This window comes from Salmo trutta, chromosome 8 (assembly GCF_901001165.1).
Source record: "Salmo trutta chromosome 8, fSalTru1.1, whole genome shotgun sequence".
Classification (NCBI taxonomy): Eukaryota; Metazoa; Chordata; class Actinopteri; order Salmoniformes; family Salmonidae; genus Salmo; species Salmo trutta.
The window spans coordinates 7,096,247-7,115,714 of NC_042964.1; the positions used below are offsets into that span (position 1 = coordinate 7,096,247).

Below are 19,468 nucleotides of genomic sequence, written 5' to 3' on the forward strand. Positions count from 1 at the left end.
CTCATGTCAAAATACTATCTTAACAGCTATGTATTTCTGTACTGCAAGTTCATTTAGATTTCAAGAAATAATCTCTCATTTCTCAACAAGGTTTCATTTCTCAACAAGGTTTTATATGAATTAAACTACACATTTTTTTATGACCAAATAAAGGTTTAAAATGTTGTAGGGTACATTTGGTTCATAATTCAATTATATGTTAGTCTTTAAGACCCATCACAACCACCAAACAGGTGTCAACTGTAACCATGACCTGCTGACCAATGGTTTGCATTTGAAAAAGACTGAAGTTTTGCATTAATTCACAGTCAATGAAAGAGGAGAGAGAGAGTGCAGAACACCCAATGATAGAGGAGAGCGAGGTCAGAGCACCCAATGACAGGGGGAGGGAGGGAAGATTACCCAATGACAGAAGAGAAGGAGGGCAGAGCACCCAATGACAGAGGAGAGGGAGGGAAGATTACCCAATGACAGAGGAGAGTGAGCATAGAGCACCAAATGACAGAGGGAGGGAGGGCAGAGCACCCAATGACAGAGGAGAGGGAGGGCAGAGCACCCAATGACAGAGGAGAGGGAGGGCAGATCACCCAATGACAGAGGGAGGGAGGGCAGAGCACCCAATGACAGAGGAGAGGGAGGGCAGAGCACCCAATGACAGAGGAGAGGAAGGGCAGAGCACCCAATGACAGAGGAGAGGGAGGGCAGAGCACCAATGACAGAGGAGAGGAAGGGCAGAGCACCCAATGACAGAGGAGAGGGAGGTCAGAGCACCCAATGACAGAGGAGAGGGAGGTCAGAGCACCCAATGACAGAGGAGAGGGAGGTCAGAGCACCCAATGACAGAGGAGAGGGAGACATCAGGACCATCAGGACCACCTGCTCTCTCCATGACAGTTACCAGTCATTCACCAGTCAGCAGATATCAACCCAACTGATAATGAGGGATGAGATGGAACAAGCTATTTGGAGTGGAGATCCACTACCAGCCTACTTGACACAACTGAGTGAAGCATTGGTGTTGACTTTGGCTAGCATTCCTGTGGAACGCTTTTGACACCTTGTAGAGTTCATGCCTCGACGAATTGAGGCTGTTTTGAGGGCAACTGAAGGTGTTCCTAATGTTTTGTGCACTCAGTGTATATTTTTACCATAACATCACCATTTCTCCTGAATAACATTCAAATATAAACAGGGTGAAAATCCCAATATGTCTTAAAAAACACATTTTCAGAGAGTGAGAGCTGAGACCAGGTCCACTGGGTTCCTGCCTGTCTCTGTGGTGTACCTCCAGTACTGTTACAGTCAGGTGGCTTTACCTGGGAGAGTCACTATCAAATCAGGCCTCACTCTCTCACCTGAACAATTCTTGAACCACTCAACCCTTTTCTGTACAATGAGGCAATTTCTGGGTAATAGACTAGACTAGAGGAGTGGGTTATCTACTTTGAATCAAGAGCACCATCACATGCAAATGTTCTGTATAGCCTCTCTAACTGTTTCCTTCTCTGGTTCTGTCCAATCCCTTATCCAGTGTGATGAATGTTATGTCACAGTTTTGTTTTAAATTGAGATGAATAACAAATTCAAGCAAATGAGGAGCAGTGTAAGGTTTATATAGGGACAAACATGGGATGACATACACACAGTAGGAGAGACAGAGAAAGAGAAAGGGGAGAGAGTAATATAGCGAGAGAGAGGTAGAGAGACATAGAGAGACAGAGAGAGATAAAGAGACAGAGAGAGAGAGAGAGAGAGAGAGAGAGAGACAGAGCGAGACAGAGACAGAGTAAGTGAGTTTTCTTCAAACAAAAGGTAAGGCCATTTTGGATTGTAGAATCATGTTGTAATTATAACATATTTATTGTAGAGAAATGTCCATAATATTTATTAGATACTTTATTCATTCCCAGACGTTATGTTGAGGTTTTTCACCACTACCCACTTCCAATACTTTAGAAACCTAACCTAACAATCACTGATTGTTCCTGTCTCTGAACAGGTGATAACCCTCTATGTGGGGAGCATTATCTTCACCTGTCCTGTCACGTCATATCAGTAAAGAAGGAGAAAGACAGTTTGCATTGGTAAAGTGTTGCAGCCTTGAAGTGCATTCATATTAATCATATATCCTTTAAATTTCACAGTGATGGAAACGTTGTGGTATCTCACCCTGCTAATCTCAGGTCAGTTTACTGTGTGTGTGTCTCAGCAATACGTCCTTGCTAATCGGCTCCATATTATCCCCAAGACATTGTCCCAGTGCTGGCAGCTCATATCTGATGAGGACAGCCTTCACTGTTCCTGTAATAAACTGACTTCTTGGATCGGCTGTCCGTATTGGGCCCATTTGGTCCCCAAAATTATCTTGATGACCACCTTATGGCAATTTATCAGTTATATCTCTTAAGTATAGGCATGTATTTATATATCATTTATTTAGTACAAGTTAAATGAAGTATTGCTAAAGTAATGAGTAAATTGTAATATTTATGAGCCCTAATTTCTGTTCGGTGTTTTCACATATTTGTGGGTGGCAGGTAGCCTAGTGGTTAGAGCGTTGGGCCAGTAGCCAAAAGGTTGGCGGACTGAATCCCCGAGCTGACAAGGTCAAAATCTGTCGTTCTGCCCCTGGTAGTTAACCCACTGTTCCTAGGCCATCATTGTTAAAATGAAATTGTTCTTAACTGGCTTGCGTAGTTAAGTAAAGATAAAACAAATATGGTCTTGTTTAAAATGGCTGATCTCAGTCCTGTTTAAAGTGAACTGGTGTAAAAGAGAGCAACATAACTCAGTTCTCTTTGTATTCACTCTGCCCCTGGATTTGAATGAGGACTCAACTCTTTTGCTTGTTCACTTCACCTATTTTGTGGACAGTCCTCTTTGCACTCACACTTCTATGTTTCGAAAGGAATCAAGATCTTTTTCCAACATTCACTCAATGCACCTTGCGTTTTTAAAAAATGCATTCATTTACAAAAACCATTCAATCAGAATGTGTTATCAGACAGCTAGATAAACAGACTTACATTTTGGAAGATAGTAGATACAGACATAATAATTGTAATCAGAAGATAATATTAACATGTACTGTACATTTCATTGCTAACAGTATACATAGCAATAGAATAACTGGAAAATAACTGCAGAATAAATAAGGGTTTATTTGAAAATTGTACACCCAAGCTAGTGTACTGTCCCTTTAAGAGCTTGTCCCATTAAGAGCTGGAAGAGATGTTGTACCCTATGGTGTGATGTCACCAAATAGTGTAAGGGTCCTGTGTGTAGCTGGTGTAGAGTGTCAGGCGCAGGATAGCAGACAAATATACAAAGGAACAAACCGACCCCACAAAGACGGACCGAAATACAACAAACAATCACCAACAAACACAACATGGGGAACAGATGGTTAAAATAATAAACAATTAATTGGTTGGGTGAAGCCAGGTGTGTAAGACAAAGACAAAGACAGAACGAATGGAAAATGAAAAGTGGATCGGCGGTGGCTGGAAAGCCGGTGACGGCATCCAGCATCTCTCCTCCGGACCGTACCCATCCCGCTCCACGAGGTACTGAAGGCCCCTCTCCCGACACCTCGAGTCCAGGATGGCTTGAACAGCATACGCCGGGGCCTCCTCGATGTCCAGAGGGGGCGGAGGAATCTCCCGCACCTCAGCTTCATGGAGTGGACCAGCCACCACCGGCCTGATGAGAGACACATGGAACGGGGGATTAATACAATAATCTGGGGGAAGCTGTAACCTGTAGCATACCATGTTCAGTCTCCTCAGGTCTTTAAATGGCCCCACAAACCGCGGACCCAGCTTCCGGCAGGGCAGGCGGAGGGGCAGGTTTCGGGTCGAGAGCCAGACCACCGGAGCCTCGCTGCGGTGGCGGTCAGCGCTCGCTTTTTGCCGCCTCACGGCCCATTGTAGGTGCACATGGGCGGCGTCCCAGGTCTCCTCCGAGCGCTTAAACCATTCGTCCACCGCAGGTTCTTCGATCTGGCTCTAATGCCAAGGTGCCAGGATTGGCTGATACCCCATTACGCACTGGAAAGGAGAGAGGTTAGTGGAGGAGTGGCGGAGTGAGTTTTGGACCATCTCTGCCCAGGCCATGAACGCCGCCCACTCCGCCAGCCGGTCCTGGCAATATGACCGCAGAGACCTACCCACATCCTGGTTTACTCTCTCCACCTGTCCGTTACTCTCGGGGTGAAAACCTGAGGTGAGGCTGACCGAGACCCCCAGACGTTCCATGAATGCTCTCCAGACCCTGGACGTGAACTAGGGAACCCGATCAGAAACTATGTCCTCAGGCACCCCGTAGTGCCGGAAGACGTGTGTGAACTGGGCCTCCGCAGTCTGAAGGGCCGTAGGGAGACCGTGCAAAGGGAGGAGACGGCGGGACTTAGAAAACTGATACACAACGACCAGGATCGTGGTGTTGCCCTGTGAGGGAGAAAGATCCGTCAGGAAGGCCACCGACAGGTGCCACCATGGCCATTGTGGAACAGGTAGGGGTTGTAATTTCCCTCTGGGCAGGTGCCTGGGAGCCTTGCACTGGGCAAACACCGAGCAGGAGGAAACATAAACCCTCACGTCCTTGGCCAAGGTGGGCCACCAGTACTTCCCACTAAGGCAACGCACCGTCCGACCGATGCCAGGATGACCAGAGGAGGGTGACGTGTGGGGCCCAATAGATCAAACAGTCGCGGACAGCAGACGGATCGTACAGGCGCCCAGCTTGACACTGGGGGGAGTGGGCTCTGTGCGTAACGCCCGCTCGATGTTTGGTGGCGTGCCCGAGCGCTGAGAGAGCACGGCTCCTATCCCAGCCTCAGACGCATCCACCTCCACTATGAACGCCAAAGAGGGATTCGGATGAGCCAGCATGGTAGCCGAGGTAAACAGAGCCTTCAGGTTAGCAAAAGCCCTGTTCGCCTCAGCCAAACCACTGCAGCCGCACCGGTCCCCCCTTCAGCAGTGAGGTAATGGGAGCTGCTACCTGACCAAAACCACGGATAAACCTCCGGTAATAGTTGGCAAACCCTACAAACCACTGCACTTCCTTTACCGTGGTGGGAGTCGGCCAATTATGCACGGCTGAAATGCGGTCACTCTCCATCTCCACCCCTGACGTGGAAATGCGGTACCCTAGGAAGGAGACGGACTGTTGGAAGAACAGACATTTCTCAGCCTTGACGTACAGGTCACGCTCCAACAGTCGACAAAGCACCCTGCGCACCAGGACACATGCTTGGCGCGTGTAGCAGAGTATATCAGAATTTCGTCGATATACACCACTACCGCCTGCCCGTGCAGGTCCTGGAAAATCTCGTCAACAAAGGCCTGGAAGACTGATGGAGCATTCATCAACCCGTACGGCATGTCGAGGTACTCATAGTCCCCTGAGGTGGTACTAAATGCCGTCTTCCACTTGTCCCCCTCCCGGATACACACCAGGTTGTAAGCGCTCCTGAGATCCAATTTTGTGAAGAAGCACGCCCCGTGCATTGACTCGATCGAACTGGCGATGAGAGGCAGTGGGTAGCTATACCTCACAGCGATGTGATTGATACCTCGATAGTCAATACACGGGCGCAGACCCGATCCTTCTTCTTCACAAAAAAGAAACTCGAGGAGGCAGGTGTAGTGGAGGGCCGAATGTATCCCTGCCCCAGGGTTTCGGAGAAGCATGTTTCCATAGCCACCGTCTCCTCCTGTGATAGAGGATACACGTGACTCCTGGGAAGTACTGCGTCTACCTGGAGATTTATCACACAATCCCCCCGTCGATGAGGTGGTAATTTAGTCACCCTCTTCTTACAGAAGGCGAGAGCCAAATCGCCATATTCTGAGGGGATGCGCATGGTGGAGACCTGGTCTAGACTTTCCACCGTAGTCGCACTGATGGAAACCCCCACATACCTCTCTGAGCATTCTCATGACCACCCATTGAGAGCCCTCTGTTGCCACGAAAGAGTAAGGTTATGACAGGCCAACCAGGGTAAGCCCAGCAATAAGGAAGAGACTGATTCTCTGCTTATGACCATCCTGTGTAACCATGTCTAGTGGAGCGGTGGCCTCCCTAATCAGCCCTGACCCTAATGGTCGACTATCTAGGGCGTGCACAGGGAAGGTCATATCCACAGGAACAAGGGGAATGCCTAAACTTTGGGCAAATGATTTGTCAATAAAATTACCAGCTGCGCCTGAATATACTAGCTCCTTATGCGGGGAATATGGGGAAAACTCAGGAAATGAAATAAACACATACATGTGAGCAACAGGGGGCTCTGGGTGAGCCTGGTGCCACCTCACCTGGGGTGCCACGACAGTGCCCTGCCTGCTGCCTCGATTCCCTGAGGAACCCCCCCAGCACCGACCAGCAGTGTGCCCTCTGCGGCCACAGATGGTGCAGGGAATGGCCCCTCCTCTGGTCGCCCTAAGTGCAGCACCTCCCAGCTCCATGGAAGTCGGAGCAGAGGTGCTGGGGAATGGAACTGACACGCCCTTGTCCGGACGTCCGCGGGCAATCAGCAGGTTGTCCAGCCGCATGGACAGGTCCACCAGCTGGTCCAATGTGAGGGTGGTGTCTTGGCAGGCCAACTCCCGACGGCCCACTCCAGGGCTTTGCCTAAGAGGCAGGAGACGAGGGCGGACACGCTCTCACGCCCCGAAGGAGCCGGGTGGTTGGTCGCCAGGTAGAGCTCCAGCTGGAGTAGAAACAACTGGCATCCGGCAGCCGTCCCATCATACTCCCTTGGGAGTGCAAGTCGAATCCCGCTGGGACCAGGTGAAGGAGGGGTGGACAGTGAGACCGGCTGTAGTGGAGCTGGTGGAGGTGTTGGAAAGCCTCCTCCTCTCTCCCAACGATCCATCGTCTGCAGCACGCAATCCATGGCAGTGCCCAGACATTGTAACATGGTTGCGTGCTGCTGATCGCGCTCCTCCACTGCTCCGCTCCTGCTGACTTCATTCTTCGGTCGGTGATTCTGTAAGGGTCCTGTGTGTAGCTGGTGTAGGTAGCCAGGTGCAGGACAGCAGATATGAGTAATCAACGTTCTTTTACTCAAAAAGACAAATATACAAAGGAACACACCGAGCCCACAAAGATGGACCGAATTAACACAAACAATCACCAACAAACACAACATGGGGAACAGAGGGTTAAAATAATAAACAAGTTGGTTGTGTGAAACCAGGTGTGTAATACGAAGACAGAAGAAATGGAAAATGAAAAGTGGATCGGCGGTGGCTGAATCGGTGGAAGTCATGACAAATAGGTTGTCTTCTTACGCTATTCAAACCCCACAATCAATAAACAGCTGATGATCCTCTCTTAGCCCTTAGATCACACATTAAAAACAAATAATCTGAACTAAAAACTCCACACATTTTGGAATATCTGTGCATCCTGGACAATCTCTAATCAATATTCAAAAACAGCAACTTTTTCCCTGTGAACCTGCACATCATCATCTTCTATTGTTTGTGGCACCAATGTGAGGTGTTATGTCAGTAGTCTAGTGTGAGGTGTTATGTAGTAGTCTAGTGTGAGGGGTTATGTCAGTAGTCTAGTGTCAGGGGTTATGTCAGTAGTATAGTGTGAGGGGTTATGTAGTAGCCTAGTGTGAGGTGTTATGTAGTAGTCTAGTGTGAGGGGTTACGTAGTAGTCTTGTGTGAGGGGTTATGTCAGTAGTCTTGTGTGAGGGGTTATGTAGTAGCCTAGTGTGAGGGGTTATGTCAGTAGTCTTGTGTGAGGGGTTACGTAGTAGTCTTGTGTGAGGGGTTATGTCAGTAGTCTTGTGTGAGGGGTTATGTAGTAGCCTAGTGTGAGGGGTTATGTCAGTAGTCTTGTGTGAGGGGTTACGTAGTAGTCTTGTGTGAGGGGTTATGTCAGTAGCCTAGTGTGAGGGGTTATGTAGTAGCCTAGTGTGAGGGGTTATGTAGTAGCCTAGTGTGCGGGGTTACGTAGTAGTCTAGTGTGCGGGGTTACGTAGTAGTCTAGTGTGAGGGGTTATGTAGTAGCCTAGTGTGAGGGGTTATGTAGTAGTCTAGTGTGAGGGGTTACGTAGTAGTCTAGTGTGAGGGGTTACGTAGTAGTCTAGTGTGAGGGGTTACGTAGTAGTCTAGTGTGAGGGGTTATGTCTGTAGTCTAGTGTGAGGGGTTATGTCGTAGTCTAGTGTGAGGGGTTATGTAGTAGTCTAGTGTGAGGAGTTATGTCAGTAGTCTAGTGTCAGGGGTTATGTCAGTAGTCTAGTGTGAGGGGTTATGTCGTAGTCTAGTGTGAGGGGTTATGTCAGTAGTCTAGTGTCAGGGGTTATGTCAGTAGTCTAGTGTGAGGGGTTATGCAGTAGTCTAGTGTGAGGGGTTATGTAGTAGTCTAGTGTGAGGGGTTATGTAGTAGTCTAGTGTGAGGGGTTATGTCAGTAGTCTAGTGTCAGGGGTTATGTCAGTAGTCTAGTGTCAGGGGTTATGTCAGTAGTCTAGTGTGAGGGGTTATGTAGTAGTCTAGTGTGAGGGGTTATGTCTGTAGTCTAGTGTCAGGGGTTATGTCAGTAGTCTAGTGTGAGGGGTTATGTCGTAGTCTAGTGTGAGGGGTTATGTAGTAGTCTAGTGTGAGGAGTTATGTCAGTAGTCTAGTGTCAGGGGTTATGTCAGTAGTCTAGTGTGAGGGGTTATGTCGTAGTCTAGTGTGAGGGGTTATGTCAGTAGTCTAGTGTCAGGGGTTATGTCAGTAGTCTAGTGTGAGGGGTTATGCAGTAGTCTAGTGTGAGGGGTTATGCAGTAGTCTAGTGTGAGGGGTTATGTAGTAGTCTAGTGTGAGGGGTTATGTCAGTAGTCTAGTGTGAGGGGTTATGTCAGTAGTCTAGTGTGAGGGGTTATGTCGTAGTCTAGTGTGAGGGGTTATGTCAGTAGTCTAGTGTCAGGGGTTATGTCAGTAGTCTAGTGTGAGGGGTTATGTCGTAGTCTAGTGTGAGGGGTTACCTAGTAGTCTAGTGTGAGGGGTTATGCAGTAGTCTAGTGTGAGGGGTTATGTCAGTAGTCTAGTGTGAGGGATTATGTCAGGAGAAACAGTGTTGCAGTAGTCTAGTGTGAGGGGTTATGTCAGTAGTCTAGTGTGAGGGGTTATGTCAGTAGTCTAGTGTGAGGGGTTATGTCAGTAGTCTAGTGTGAGTGGTTATGTCAGGAGAAACAGTGTTGCAGTAGTCTAGTGTGAGGGGTTATGTCAGTAGTCTAGTGTGAGGGGTTATGTCAATAGTCTAGTGTGAGGGGTTATGTCAGTAGTCTAGTGTGAGGGGTTATGTCAGTAGTCTAGTGTGAGGGGTTATGTCAGTAGTCTAGTGTTAGGGGTTATGTCAGTAGTCTAGTGTCAGGGGTTATGTCAGTAGTCTAGTGTGAGGGGTTATGTCAGTAGTCTTGTGTGAGAGGTTATGTCAGGAGAAACAGTGTTGCAGTAGTCTAGTGTGAGGGGTTATGTCAGTAGTCTAGTGTGAGGGGTTATGTCAATAGTCTAGTGTGAGGGGTTATGTCGGTAGTCTAGTGTGAGGGGTTATGTCAATAGTCTAGTGTGAGGGGTTATGTCAGTAGTCTAGTGTTAGGGGTTATGTCAGTAGTCTAGTGTCAGGGGTTATGTCAGTAGTCTAGTGTGAGGGGTTATGTCAGTAGTCAAGTGTGAGGGGTTATGTCAGTAGACTAGCGTGTGGTGCAGGAATAATGACAAGCCAAACTGGGGATCTTTGTGTTCACTCTGCCCTAAAAAAGTGAAACCGGACACGGAATTTCAGCAAACCAAACTCAGACCACATCAGTTTACATTGCGTCCGGGCTCTCTTGAGGGTTCTGAATTCCTTTGGAGTGTTCACACTGTACACAAAATTATGCGAACCACACTGAGTTCACAAAAATCATCTGAAAGGGACCAAGTGCTTAAACACCCTTATTTATCTAATGTGTTACATTACACCTGAAAGACAACCATAGTTGCTGCTGTCATTCACATAGATGTTGCTGCTGAGCTTTGACTGGGCTAGCCCTTGTTGGGAAGGTGTGAGCTTTGACTGGGCTAGCCCTTGTTGGGAAGGTGTGAGCTTTGACTGGGCTAACCTTTGTTGGGAAGGTGTGACCTTTGACTGGGCTAACCTTTGTTGGGAAGGTGTGACCTTTGACTGGGCTAACCTTTGTTGGGAAGATGTGAGCTTTGACTGGGCTAACCTTTGTTGGGAAGGTGTGAGCTTTGACTGGGCTAGCCCTTGTTGGGAAGGTGTGACCTTTGACTGGGCTAACATTTGTTGGGAAGGTGTGAGCTTTGACTGGGCTAGCCCATGTTGGGAAGGTGTGAGCTTTGACTGGGCTGGCCCTTGTTGGGCTGGTGTGGACATTCTTTGGGCTTGCTGTGGGCTAGCCCATGCCCACCTTGCCCACTGAATACCCACGCAGGACAGGTGTGGTCTTGTACGCTGTGTGTGTGTGTCTTCATGGCTTTAGGTGTGTGTGTGTTTAGGGATGTAGTTCCTGTCTGTGTGTTTGCACACCTGGGTGTATAACATGTGCACAGATCCATAGATCGTGTGGTTGGGGGTGAGAAGTTGATGGAGAAAATTTACCTCATTAATCATTATTCTGTTAACAGGGTTCTACACACCTTCCTCATGCCTTCATCAGTATCACTTCATTACCAACAAAATGAACTGGACTGATGCCCAGAGTTACTGCAGAGAGAAATACACTGATCTGGCTACAGTAGATGACATGGAGGACCTGAACAGGCTGATTACCAGTGTCAGTATTTATGAATGGTACTGGATTGGACTGAAGAAGGGAGACTCCATGAAGTGGCACTGGTCTCTGGCAGACAGACGTTTCTACAGAGAGGGGGAGACTGAGTTCAGAAACTGGGACACTGCGACACCCCAAAATGGTAACTGTGCTTTTATGAGTACATCTGGGCTGTGGAGCAACGCCTCCTGTGATGACCAGCATCACTTCATCTGTTATGATGGTGAGTGTTTACATACTAATGATGAAGCCTGTTCTAAGTGCTGGGGCTGCCATTGAGCTGAAACATAGACTCATGATAGCTTTAAGTTGTTAATCAGTTATTGATCTGTTATCAAACCAATGAGAACATGTACTATAGATGATCAGTAGATTATATTTCATTGGATATTTGTATTGATTATTACATTTGACTTTTGCAGGAAAACAAGGCACCAACCTAACATACGTCTTAATTCAGGAGAACAAGACCTGGATAGATGCTCAGAGTTACTGCAGACAGCATCACACAGACCTGGTCAGTGTGAGGAACCAGACTGAGAACACAGAGATAGATCAGAAGATATCACTGAGGGGACTTCCTGTGTGGATCGGTCTGTTTCTAGACTCCTGGATATGGTCAGACCAGAGTGACTCCTCATTCAGAAACTGGTGGCCAGGATATCCTACAATATATCAGGGATACAACTGCACTCTGGTGACTTCTGATCCTAAACAATCGTATTATTATTCTAAATGGAGATATCAACCCTGTGGCAGCAACTTTCCTTTCATCTGCCATGGTATATTACAAAATTCTCCTCCTGATCTACATGATATTATGATGACAGGAGAACTCTAATGTTGCCCCCCTGATTCACTACTGTCATTGTGGGATTGTATTATCTTGTAGACCAAGCTGTGGAGACCCCTGAGAAACCCCAACTGAAGAGACAGGTGGTGAGAATGAAGATGACGCCAAAGGATCAACATCTGAACCTCAGTGATCCTGCTGTTCAGGACGCCATTTTACAAGAGGTGAGTTTCACCCTGTTCATGAAGAACCAACTTAGCAATGATACCAACTGTACAGACCTCCTCTCTGGTCTGGGTCCTAGTCTGTTGTGGATGTCCTCCTCTCTGGTCTGGGTCCTAGTCTGTTGTGGATGTCCTCCTCTCTGGTCTGGGTCCTAGTCTGTTGTGGATGTCCTCCTCTCTGGTCTGGGTCCTAGTCTGTTGTGGATGACCTCCTCTCTGGTCTGGGTCCTAGTCTGTTGTGGATGAACTCCTCTCTGGCCTGGGTCCTAGTCTGTTGTGGATGTCCTCCTCTCTGGTCTGGGTCCTAGTCTGTTGTGGATGAACTCCTCTCTGGCCTGGGTCCTAGTCTGTTGTGGATGACATTCTCTCCTGCAGTGACCAAACTCTCTGAGGGTGTTTCAAGGAGAGTGGGTATGCCAAAATACATTTCCAATTTACACATGTATATTAAAACAAACTTGAACGTGTGTGAAATAGGACAAATAATAGCATCATCTCCTCATAGAGTCAAAGGTTTGAAGTGAATAATGTCTCAGTATAGCAGGAAGGAATGGTAGTTCTAGATCTTTAGAATGACTATTAGAGTGAAATATTGTGTGTCTCTGTGTGTCTTTGTGTTTCTCCAGATAAGGAACAAGCTGAAGGAGCAGGGGTTACCTGCAGACCCCAAAGTGACATGGAAAAAGCAGCCTGATGGGAAGGTCTTCCACAAGGAGAAAGAGGAGCCTCCCAAGACAGAAGAGGAGGAGACGATGATGAAGAGAATGATGACAAAGAGAGAACTGTAATTATGTAAAATGTTCTCCTAACATTTCTCTTTCTATATACATTAATAATCTGTACTGAACCTAATTAAATGTATTTTATTAAGTAAATTGTTTAATTAAAAACATTAATAGTGTTTTATCATGATATGTTTTATTGATAATTTTCTTGACTTGGTTGTTTTATTACAGGGTGTGTTCTCAAGATAGACTTTTAACACATCATGTCTGTAAATGAGTTATCTGTAGTTATGTTGATATACAGTGCTGTGAAAAGGTATTTGCCTCCTTTCTAATTTTGTCAACTTTTACATATTTTTGATGCTGAATGTTTTCTGATCTTCAAAGAAAAGAGAATATTAGATGAATGGAAACTGTGCTGAATGGAAACTGAGAGAACAAATAACAACAATTACATACTTATTTATTTTATTTCACAAACAAAGTTATGTAACACCCAATGTTCCTGTGTTAAAAAGTAAACTCAGGGACATTTGTGGGTCTTTAAGCATGAACTGCTCATTTCAAGTCCTGCCACAACTCAAATGGGATTATTAGGTCTGGATTTTAACTAGGTCATCACAAAACTTCAAATGTGTTGCTTTTTAATCATTTTCATGTAGACTTGATTGTGTGTTTTGGATCAATGTCTTGCTGCATGACCCACCTGCGATTCAGCATCAGCTCATAGACAGATGGCCTGACATTCCCCTGTATAATTATCTGATACAGAGCAGAATTCATGGTTCCTTCCATAAAGGCAAGTCGTCCAGGTCCTGAGGCAGCAAAGCATCCTCAGAACATCACACTGCCACCACCATGCTTGACCGTTGGTATAGGGTTTTACTGCGGAATGCAGTGTTTGGTTTTCGCCAGGCATAATGGGACCCATGTCATCCAAAAAGTTTTGACTCACTTTTGACTCATCTGTCCATAAAACATTCTTCCAAGAGTCTGGATGATCATCTATGTGCTTCCAGGTGCAACTTTAGTCAACATTTTTGTCTAGATGGGTCCCATTATGTCTGATGAAAACCAAACTGAATTATAAAAATATGCAAAAATAGAGAAAATCAGAAAGGGGGAAAATACTTTTTCACAGCACTGTAAGTATCAATGTGTTTTTCTAATTGGAATGTAACTTTCAGTAACTGAAAATGTATTTAGACCATAGTTTACATACTGCATAGCCAATGTAGTCTCAGCATGTTTTTTATTGGTTAATGAAGATGTCTTTTCTGATTATCAAATAAATACTTGTTGCAGATTGACAGTATAGGTCTAGAGTTGTGATTCTTCAAGTTTCAACTTTATATTATTTTAATGTTTATTTTACACATTTTACCTTAGTGATAAAGACATCTAGACATAATGTGTAATCAACTCCTCTCTTCAGGACTCTGATACACTGGTACCAGTTAGAACCATGTCCTGCTGACCAGAGATTTAGTTACATTTTACATCACTTCCTCAAATTAGACAGAGGGGAACTTTACCACATCAAGCCAGACCCAGGATATTTCCTGGAACACACAATGATGAGACATCAGTAATGAACCTGGTCTCAGATCTGTTTGAGGCCTCTTGCCAACTCTCATGTGTGTTGTGGTGCTATGTGGCTCAGTTTGTAGAGCATGGTGCTTTCAACACCAGGATTGTTGGTTTGTTTCCCCTCAGGCCACCAATATAGAAAGTATATTCTTGATTACTTCTGGATGAAAGGTTATATTATATTTTATATTATGGTCTGCAGTGCATTTGGGAAAGTATTCAGACCCCTTGACTTTTTCCCCATTTTTTTTTTACGTTACAGCCTTATTCTAAAATTCGATTAAATAGTTTTTTGCCCTCATCAATCTACGCACAATACCACATAATGTCAAAGCAAAAACAGCTTTTTAGAATGTTTTGCAAATGTATAACAAATAAAAATGGAAATATTAGATTTACATAGGTATTCAGACATGTTCGATCGATTTGAAGTCCGCCATCTGGCTGGGTCACTCAAGTACATTCAGAGACTTGTCCCGAAGCCACTCCTGCGTTGTCTTGGCTGTCTGCTTAGGGTTGTTGACCTGTTGGAAGATGAACTTTCGCCCCACTCTGAGGTCTTGAGCACTCCGGAGCAGGTTTTCATTAAGGATCTCTCTGTAATTTGCTCCGTTCATCTTTCCCTCAGTCCTGACTAGTCTCTCACAGTCCCTGCCGCTGAAAAACATCCCCACAGCATGATGCTGCCACCACCATGCTTCACCATAGGTAGGGTGCCAGGTTTCTTCCAGACGTGACGGTTGGCATTCAAGCCAAAGAGCTCAATCTTGGTTTCATCAGACCAGAGAATCTTGTCTTTATGAGAGTCTTTATGTGCCTTTTGGCAAACTCCAAGCGTGTCCTCATGTGCCTTTTACTGAGGAGTGGCTTCTGTCTGTCCACTCTAACATTAAGGCCTGATTGGTGGAGTGCTGCAGAGATGGCTGTCATGTGCCTTTTACTGAGGAGTGGCTTCTGTCTGTCCACTCTAACATAAAGGCCTGATTGGCGGAGTGCTGCAGAGATGTTTGTCCTTCTGGAAGTTTCTCCCATCTCCACAGAGGAACTCTAGAGCTCTGTCAGAGTGACCATCGGGTTCTTGGTCACCTCCCTGACCAAGGCCCTTCTCCCCTGATTGCTCAGTTTGGCCGGGCGGCCAGCTCTAGGAAGAGTCTTGTTGGTTCCAATCTTCTGCCATTTAAGACTGATGAAGGCCACTGTGTTCTTGGGGACCTTCAATGCTGCAGAAATGTTTTGGTACCCTTCCCCAGATCTGTGCCTTGACATAATCCTGTCTCAGAGCTCTACGGACAATTCCATCGACCGCATGACCTGGTTTTTGCTCTGACATTCACCGTCAACTGTGGGACCTTATATAGACAGGTGTGTGCCTTTCCAAATCATGTCCAATCAATTTAATTCACCACATTACTGTAGTAGAAACATCAAGGATGATCAATGGAAACAGGGTGAACCTGAGCTCAGTTTAGAGTCTCATAGCAAAGGGCCTGAATACTTATTTAAATATGGTATTTAAATAAAAAATGATAATAATCTGAAAACTTGTTTTTTGCTTTGTCATTATGGGGTATTGCGTGTAGATTGATGAGGATTTAAAATAAATCTATTTTCGAAATAAGAATGTAACATAACAAAATGTAGAAAAAGTGAAGATGTCTTAATACTTCCCGAATGCACTGAACATAAATTAGTTAGGCCCTAATCTATGGATTTCACATGACCGGGAATACAGATATGCACTTGTTAGTCACAGATATCTTAAAATTAATGAGCCTCAGGACCTCGTCACCATATTTTTGTGCATTCAAATTTACATCAATAAAATGCAATTGTGTTAATTGTCTGTAGATTAATCCTGCCCATACCATATCTCTATCGCCACCATGGGGCACACTGTTCACTACGTTGCAAACCGCTCCCCCACACAGAACCATAAACTTGGTCATATTTTTGTTCAGTGTAGTTTGGTTATTATCAAGCTAGAAATGACAATGACCATAGGAGTTGCCAGACAGCACAACAGATCTGGGACCTGCAAGCTACATACTGTAACTACCACACCATACCACAAGCATCTTAGGTGTGCTGATCTAGGATCAGTTTTGCCTTTCAGATCATAATGAATGAAATGACATGGACACTGGGGAGCGGATCCTACATTCAGAAAAAAAGGTTCCAAAAGGTTTCTTCGACTGTGTCCATATGACAACGCTTTGAATAATACCCCTTTATGGCTCCATGTAGAACCCTTTTTAACACAGGTTGAACCCTTTTGGGTTCCATGTAGAACCCTCCGTGGAAAGGGTTTTACATGACAGAGCAAAGACAGAGGAGAGGGAGGGCAGAGCACCCAGTGACAGAGGAGAGGGAGGGCAGAGCACCCAATGACAGAGGAGAGGGAGGGCAGAGCACCCAATGACAGAGGAGAGGGAGGGCAGAGCACCCAATGACAGAGGAGAGGGAGGGCAGAGCACCCAATGACAGAGGAGAGGGAGGGCAGAGCACCCAATGACAGAGGAGAGGGATGGCAGAGCACCCAATGACAGAGGATAGGGAGGTCAGAACACCCAATGACAGAGGAGAGGTAGGTCAGAGCACCCAGTGACAGAGGAGAGGGAGGGCAGAGCACCCAATGACAGAGGAGAGGGAGGGCAGAGCACCCAATGACAGAGGAGAGGGAGGGCAGAGCACCCAATGACAGAGGAGAGGGAGGGCAGAGCACCCAATGACAGAGGAGAGGGAGGTCAGAGACTATAGATGATCAGTAGATGATATTTCACTGGATATTTGTATTGATTATTACATTTGACTTTTGCAGGAAAACAAGTCACCAACCTAACATATGTCTTAATTCAGGAGAACAAGAACTGGATAGATGCTCAGAGTTACTGCAGACAGCATCACACAGACCTGGTCAGTGTGAGGAACCAGACTGAGAACACAGAGATAGATCAGAAGATATCACCGAGGGGACTGCCTGTGTGGATCGGTCTGTTTCTAGACTCCTGGAGATGGGCAGACCAGAGTGACTCCTCATTCAGAAACTGGCAGTCAGGATATCCTGTAAGTAATGAGGAAGACCTGTGATGGCCATATTTTTTTGTACATGAGAGAAGAGGTATCTGCTCTCTGGTGAATTCTTATCCTAATCGCTCTCACTGTTGCCGCCTGCTATCGACCCCCCTCCACTCCCAGCTGTGCCCTGGACACCATTTGTGAATTGATCGCACCCCATCTAGCCTCAGAGTTCGTCCTGTGAGGTGACCTAAACTGGGATATGCTTAACACCCCGGCAGTCCTACAATTTAAGCTAGATGCCCTCAATCTCACACAAATCATCAAGGAACCCACCAGGTACAACCCCAAATCCGTAAACATGGGCACCCTCATAGACGTTATCCTGACCAACTTGCCCTCCAAATACACCTCCGCTGTTTTCAATCAGGATCTCAGCGATCACTGCCTCATTGCCTGTATCCGCTATGGGTCCGCGGTCAAACGACCACCCCTCCTCACTGTCAAACGCTCCCTAAAACAGTTCTGCGAGCAGGCCTTTCTAATCGACCTGGCCCGGGTATCCTGGAAGGATATTGACCTCATCCTGTCAGTCGAGGATGCCTGGTCATTCTTTAAAAGTAATTTCCTCACCATCTTAGATAAGCATGCCCCGTTCAAAAAATGTAGAACTAAGAACAGATATAGCCCTTGGTACACTCCAGACCTGACTGCCCTTGACCAGCACAAAACCATCCTGTGGCTGACTGCAATAGCATCGAATAGTCCCCGTGATATGCAACTGTTCAGGGATGTCAGGAACCAATACACACAGTCAGTCAGGAAAGCAAGGGCTAGCTTTTTCAAGCAGAAATTTGCATCCTGTAGCTCTAACTCCAAAACGTTTTGGGACACTGTAAAGTCCATGGAGAACAAGAGCACCTCCTCCCAGCTGCCCACTGCACTGAGGCTAGGTAACACGGTCACCTCCGATAAATCCATGATAATCGAAAATTTCAATAAGCATTTCTCTACGGCTGGCCATGCTTTCCTCCTGGCTACCCCAACCCCGGTCAACAGCTCCGCCCCCCATGCAGCTACTCGCCCAAGCCTCCCCAGCTTCTCCTTCATCCAAATCCAGATAGCAGATGTTCTGAAAGAGCTGCAAAACCTGGACCCGTACAAATCAGTTGGGTTAGGCAATCTGGACCCTCTCTTTCTAAAACTATCCGCTGCCATTGTTGCAACCCCTATTACCAGTCTGATCACCCTCTCTTTCGTATCGTCCAGGATCCCTAAAGATTGGAAAGCTGCCGTGGTCATCCCTCTCTTCAAAGGGGGTGACACCCTAGACCCAAACTGTTACAGACCTATTTCCATCCTGCCCTGCCTATCCAAAGTCTTCAAAAGCCAAGTTAATAAACAGATCACTGACCATTTCGAATCCCACCGTACCTTCTCCGCTGTGCAATCCGGTTTCCGAGCCGGTCACGGGTGCACCTCAGCCACGCTCAAGGTATTAAATGATATCATAACCGCCATCGATAAAAGACAGTACTGTGAGCCATCTTTATCGACCTGGCCAAGGCTTTCGACTCTGTCAATCACCGTATTCTTATCGGCAGACTCAATAGCCTTGGTTTTTCTAACGACTGCCTCGCCTGGTTCACCAACTACTTTGCAGACAGAGTTCAGTGTGTCAAATCGGAGGGCATGTTGTCCGGACCTCTGGCAGTCTCTATGGGGGTACCACAGGGTTCAATTCTCAGGCCGACTCTTTTCTCTGTATATATATCAATGATGTCGCTCTTGCTGCGGGCGATTCCCTGATCCACCTCTATGCAGACGACACCATTCTGTATACTTCTGGCCCTTCCTTGGACACTGTGCTAACTAACCTCCAACCGAGCTTCAATGCCATACAACACTCCTTCCGTGGCCTCCAACTGCACTTAAACACTAGTAAAACTAAATGTATGCTTTTCAACCGTTCGCTGCCCGCACCCGCCCGCCCGACTAGCATCACCACCCTGGACGGTTCCGACCTAGAATATGTGGACCACTATAAATACCTAGGTGTCTGGCTAGACTGTAAACTCTCCTTCCAGACTCATATTAAACATCTCCAATCCAAAATCAAATCTAGAATCGGCTTTCTATTTCGCAACAAAGCCTCCTTCACTCATGCCGCCAAGCTTACCCTAGTAAAACTGACTATCCTACCAATCCTCGACTTCGGCGATGTCATCTACAAAATAGCTTCCAATACTCTACTCAGCAAACTGGATGCAGTCTATCACAGTGCCATCCGTTTTGTTACCAATTCACCTTATACCACCCACCACTGCGACCTGTATGC

The 19,468-nt window shown here is 46.4% G+C and overlaps 1 protein-coding gene across 2 annotated transcripts; it reads left to right on the forward strand.

Annotated features, from left to right (window-relative positions):
* Positions 1-1,437: 1,437 nt before the first annotated feature.
* On the forward strand, positions 1,438-13,009 carry LOC115198106 (lymphocyte antigen 75-like). 2 transcript variants are annotated; one of them, XM_029759790.1, is made up of 6 exons: positions 1,438-1,812; positions 2,145-2,183; positions 10,638-11,006; positions 11,206-11,565; positions 11,676-11,800; positions 12,427-13,009. In XM_029759790.1, the coding sequence occupies exons 2-6, from the start codon at positions 2,147-2,149 to the stop codon at positions 12,586-12,588; spliced, it is 1,053 nt and encodes a 350-aa protein (XP_029615650.1). In that variant the 5' UTR covers positions 1,438-1,812; positions 2,145-2,146; the 3' UTR covers positions 12,589-13,009. The 2 variants fall into 2 exon arrangements, with proteins under 2 accessions (XP_029615650.1, XP_029615651.1); XM_029759791.1 differs by lacking the exon at positions 1,438-1,812 and having other exon boundaries at positions 2,116-2,183.
* The last annotated feature ends 6,459 nt before the right edge of the window (positions 13,010-19,468 follow it).